At 52.9% G+C, this 6,000-nt stretch overlaps 1 protein-coding gene across 1 annotated transcript; it reads left to right on the top strand.

Annotated features, from left to right (window-relative positions):
* LOC133919923 (subtilisin-like protease SBT1.4) lies at nt 1-2,761 on the top strand. Its single transcript, XM_062364491.1, has one exon. It carries the CDS (start codon nt 155-157, stop codon nt 2,540-2,542), a length of 2,388 nt encoding a protein of 795 aa, XP_062220475.1. The 5' UTR covers nt 1-154; the 3' UTR covers nt 2,543-2,761.
* The last annotated feature ends 3,239 nt before the right edge of the window (nt 2,762-6,000 follow it).

Here is a 6,000-nt window from a genome sequence, read left to right as displayed (position 1 = left end):
GTATAAAAGCAAGCAGGCGACCAATAGAGATTCGCTGAAGAAGTTCAGAGCTTGGGAAAACCAGTCTCCCAAAGTCCCAACAGATCCAGGAACCAAAAGCACAGCGCGGCGAATCCAAGATCCACACCTCGCCCGGGCCCCCGTCGTGGCTATAATGATCTCCAACCCCATCAGCAGCCTTGACCAATCTGCTTCCGGTGCCATGGCGAGGATTAGGGGCCCGCGTCTTGCCGTCCTCATCGCCCTCGTCCTTGCCGCGGCCGCGGCCGCGGCGGACGAGGCGCGCGCGCAGTCCACGTATATCATCCACCTCGCGCCCGGGCACACGGCGCTGTCTGCGGCGCAGGCCGACGGCAGCGCGGCGGCCCTCGGCCGCCTCCTCCCGCGCCGTCTGCGCGCGCCCCGGCCGCGCGTGCTCTACTCCTACGCGCACGCGGCCACGGGCCTCGCCGCGCGCCTCACGCCCGAGCAGGCGGCACACGTCGCGGCAGGGGACGGCGTCCTGGCCGTCCACCCGGACCAGGCGCGGCACCTGCATACCACACACACACCGGCGTTCCTCCACCTGACTGAGGCCTCAGGGCTCCTGCCCGCCGCGACGGGGGGCGCGTCGTCAGCCGTCGTGGGCGTGCTCGACACCGGGCTCTACCCCATCGACCGCGGTTCGTTCGCGCCTGCTGCTGGGCTCGGCCCGGCGCCCGCGTCCTTCTCCGGCGGATGCGTCTCCACGGGTTCCTTCAACGCCTCCGCCTACTGCAACAACAAGCTCATCGGCGCCAAGTTCTTTTACAAGGGATACGAGACTGCTCTCGGTCATCCCATCGATGACACGAAGGAGTCCAAGTCCCCGTTGGACACCGAGGGCCACGGGACCCACACCGCCTCTACGGCGGCGGGGTCGCCGGTGACCGGAGCAGGATTCTTCGACTACGCGAATGGCCAGGCGGTGGGCATGGCTCCCGGCGCGCGCATCGCGGCGTACAAGATCTGCTGGAAGTCCGGCTGCTACGACTCCGACATCCTCGCAGCCATGGACGAGGCCGTCGCCGACGGCGTAGACGTCATCTCCCTCTCTGTCGGCGCCAGTGGGTATGCCCCCAGCTTCTTCCGCGACTCCATCGCCATCGGCGCCTTCCACGCCGTGAGCAAGGGCATCATCGTCTCCTGCTCCGCCGGCAACTCCGGCCCCGGCGAGTACACCGCCGTCAACATCGCGCCGTGGATACTGACCGTCGGCGCATCTACCATCGACCGCGAGTTCCCCGCTGATGTGGTTCTCGGCGATGGCCTCGTCTTCGGCGGCGTGTCACTGTACACCGGTGACCCCCTCGACTCAACGCAGTTGCCGCTGGTGTTCGCGGGGGACTATGGCTCCCGGCTTTGCATACAGGGCGAGCTCGACTCGGAGAAGGTGGCCGGCAAGATCGTGGTCTGTGAGCGTGGGAGCAACGCCCGTGTCGCGAAAGGCGCGGCAGTGAAGCAGGCCGGTGGAGCCGGCATGATCCTCGTCAACACCGAGGAGAGCGGCGAGGAACTCATCGCCGATTCCCACCTCGTGCCGGCGACGATGGTCGGGCAGACGTTCGGCGACAAGATCAAGTACTACGTCCAGACCGATCCGTCGCCGACCGCGACTATCCTGTTCCGCGGTACGGTCATCGGGAAGTCGCCGTCCGCGCCGCGGGTCGCGTCGTTCTCGAGCCGAGGCCCCAACTACCGCGCGCCGGAGATCCTCAAGCCCGACATCATCGCCCCCGGAGTCAACGTACTCGCGGCCTGGACCGGCGCTGCTTCCCCCACCGACCTCGACATCGACCCGAGGCGCGTCGAGTTCAACATCATCTCCGGGACGTCCATGTCGTGCCCGCACGTGAGCGGCCTCGCCGCGCTGCTCCGCCAGGCGCATCCGGACTGGAGCCCGGCGGCGATCAAATCGGCGCTCATGACGACGGCATACAACCTGGACAACTCCGGGGAAACCATCAAGGACCTCGCCACCGGCGTGGAGTCGACGCCGTTCGTCCGTGGCGCCGGTCACGTGGACCCCAACAGCGCCCTCGACCCTGGCCTGGTGTACGACGCCGGCATCGACGACTACATCGCCTTCCTCTGCACACTAGGCTACCCTCCGTCCCTGATCTCCGTCTTCACAAGGGATAGCTCGGTCGCCGACTGCTCGAGGAAATTCGCGCGCTCCGGCGACCTCAACTACCCTGCCTTCGCGGCTGTCTTCTCCTCCTACAAAGATTCAGTCACCTACCACAGGGTGGTGCGCAACGTGGGCAGCAACGCCAGCGCGGTCTACGAATCCAAGATCGTCAGCCCATCCGGCGTGGATGTCACGGTGAGCCCGAGCAATCTCGTGTTCGACGACAAGTACCAGAGCCTGGCCTACGAGATCACGATCGCGGTGTCAGGCAACCCGGTGATCGTCGACGGGAAGTACTCGTTCGGGTCGATCACGTGGAGTGACGGCGTTCACGAGGTCACGAGCCCCATCGCCGTGACATGGCCGTCGAACGGCGGAGTAGCAGCCATGTAGAGAGATGCTATTAAGCATAGATGCCATTGCCGTTTGTATAGGGCCTTCGAGCTAGAGATCTCCACGCATCCTACCTTGATCCGTCCACCATTGAGCGTGGAGGCTGGAGCTGGCATGGCTTATCTGAATTCTGATCAAGATGAGGTTTCGGTGCCTGATTGTGCCATTTGCTCTGCGCCTGCGCAATTTACTCGATCGAACCACCGAATAATTTATCAAGTTCGCTAGTCGATGTCTTATCCTGAATTCTTATCTTTTCTATGTCGATTCTGATTCAGCTGCCAGTGTCCTTGTTGCTTGTCGGTGTGGACCATGCATTCCTTCTGGGTTAGTAGGTAGAGTGCCTGAAGGTGCAACTTGAACCTGCAAGAGAGAGCGGGCGTCATTATAGCAGATGGCGATTGGACGATGGGTACGCATGGACTTATTTGTATGATCTTCAGGAACATATTTTTATTCTTCCACACTTCCTAATTATCATGCGTCTGGTAATAAGCTTGATCCCTCATGTGATGAAGAACGGTGGCTGCCGATGGGGTTAGGAGGCTTCCTTCATCGCTAGGTTTAGAAGAGCTCATAAGGAAAGGAGGTTGACCTAGTGAAGGAGGCGAGCATGCGGATGAGGCGGTGGGAGCGTTGTCGGCTACGGGAGGTGGAAGACTGTCGGATGGGCCAGTGTCAGGTGGGAGAGTTTCAAAACGAAGAGGTTAGCGTGACAACGGACTGTGGACGCGGATCCAACCGTAGAATGCCACCGGAGACGATAGGAGGAGGAGTGGGGTCTCATCTATCCATCGCGAGGTTGAAGAAATGGCATAACCTTCGTATCTCCATCTTACCGCTTTTTTATTGTCTTCAGGCGATGAATCGTGACCGTCGCCTGTAAAAACAGTCCCAAACTGAATCAAGAATACGTACCTTTTCCGCGTCCTAATCCAGGGGATGCTTGACAAGCTTGCAACATGCCGGAGTAAGAATTTGTTTAAAATGCTTGGTCTCCTTGCATTTGCAGCCTTGTTAATTCGGTACTATTAAGGTAGCCCGCGCTGGGATATCCACATTAATGCATCATAGAAGAGTAAGGAAACCTTTTGCTTTAACGATTGAGAAGATTAGACTTGTGCACTGGTGACGAATTTTGTTACTCATTATAACTACGCAAAATTGATCTAAGATCACGCCAGCAAAACTAATGTAATATTCTTAGGTGCAGTGACTTATTCAAATACATGAGACCGCTCTGTTGGTTCGCTCCCAGTGGCAAGAATGGTCGGTCGTGGGTTTGTTCTATGGGATCGACCTATGAACCTCATCGGGGTTTTCCCAATAGTTAGTAGTATGCACACCCATGTATGTTTAACAAGTTTTTGTCTATAGCGTGTGTATTTAAGACGCGCACGTGTATGTGTGTGTTGAACATGAGTATAGTGCAAGTGAGTTGTATGCATCCTATAAATACATTTAAAAAAGACTTATTCAAATACATTTATTCTAGAATTGACCTCTTAAAATTTGAATCTACCAAAAATACACAGATTGCATTGCAAACAGAGCTTGGGAGTCTGGACATGAGTCGCTTTCGGTTAATAAATTTCTGCGTTCGAACCCAGCCCTGCTGCCGTGACTTGTATGTTCAGTCCGATCTACTGCACAATGATACTCGTCAGGCCCAAGACAGAAACAGCGCTTGTTGCTTGTAAGTAACCATACCAGATCACAATTGAAATGGATTTTGGCCCAAATCTGTAGGGGAAGGTATACCGGTTACTGTGGGTTTGGAATGGACCTCATCTCAGCTGAAACGTTCATGGACTCACCAACTTGACAGTTGGCATCTCAAAGAAGAGATGTACATAACTCTGTCAGCTCGATTCGCAAGATGATCTGATATCTATAGGAAGCAGTTGAGACTCACAATGCCAAGTTCTTCACTTCATGGAACAATGATGGAAAGAGGCAACTTATTTGTAAGCAGGCAGATCGCATCATATCGCAGCCACTCGCCGGCCGGACGATCGCGATGGGATGTTGACCTCCTAAAGGAGGTGAATTATGATAGAATCTATTTGACTCTAAAAATTATATAAGATAAATTTAAATTAATTTTTATCTAAATATATTTTAGTTATTGGGTAAGTCTACTCTATCAATAAAAAAGTTTACAACCTATCTAGGATGGTAAATTGCAAGAAAATAAATATAAAAACATAAATAAAGTAGAGAGAGCAAACTCGGCACAAATACCACTCCTAGTCTATGTTGGAGGTCTATCAATGATATGCTACCAATCAATACCCGGTCACGACTATTGAGGCACCAAATCATCAAGACAAAGTCTCACCACAAGTCTCTGTTCCGGTCCCTTACCGTCATGACCACTTCAAAACTTGAGCCATCAAGGTAAAAGTCTTCACGTCCCCTTCCACATGTCTTGTCGCCGCTCTACACCAAGTCAGAGGATCAACAAGTTTGCCAGTGAGTCACTAACACTCTAAGGTACCAGTGTATTAAAAAGTACAAGCATGGATCATTTCTTAATCCACTCTCTATGCAGCAGTCACCTAACAACACACCATCTAGGCCTATAAGCACTAACTATTTTTTAATAGTGTACTTAATTGTCTTAGATGATCACTTTAAGTAATTTGTTGGCTTGTATGTTTTCTCAAGTGTACATAAACTTCTCAGGACTCTAGCAACTTCAAATGACTGAGTAGAGAGGTATTTATAGCTCAAACCCACGCATTAGCCGTTAATCCAACGGCTTAGAAAAGTTGTTAATATCAGATGATCCAATAAGAATAATAGTATTAATATCGGATCATCCGATGAGTACACTCTCACAAACTAGCTATTAGAACCCCCACTCAAGCCTCTGTGAACACCAGACACTCTGGTGTATACTTCATCTTCATCATCAGACTATCCAGTAAATATATACTTAGCATCCGAGCCAACTGTATCCTCTCTGTGTAAATTGCTCTGGTGTAAACTTCCGGTGCATATAACTTTATCACCGGATTATCTGATGCCCTGAACTTCGTTATGCCTTTTTGCATTGTTCATTGTTCGATGTATTTTTCAATGTAGCCTTCCTTCATCACCGAACCTTCCAGTGTGTTAATCCTCGATCTTCCATAATTACAACCTTTTCTAGTGGAAATGCTCTAGTGTGTCTTTCTTTGATCAAAGGACTACCCAGTGGGTTGTTCTATTCTGCCTCGTGGACAAAAATACTCCGGTGTTGCCATACTTTGATCATCAGACTATCCAGTAAGGTTTAGCCTTCATTCTTCAGCACAGCACCATTCTCTGAAAGAATTGCTCAAGTGAACACACTTGCTAATCACCTCCTCAGTTCCTCTTTTGATAGACCGAGACTCCGAGTCAAGCTCTGGCGGCTCTTCCCTTCCTCCGACGCCCCCCTAGCCGACGACCCCTGCCATACTCTGGCAACC

Source organism: Phragmites australis, chromosome 5 (genome assembly GCF_958298935.1).
Source record: "Phragmites australis chromosome 5, lpPhrAust1.1, whole genome shotgun sequence".
In the NCBI taxonomy this organism is placed as follows: domain Eukaryota; kingdom Viridiplantae; phylum Streptophyta; class Magnoliopsida; order Poales; family Poaceae; genus Phragmites; species Phragmites australis.
This window is presented reverse-complemented; position numbering and strand designations above follow the sequence as displayed.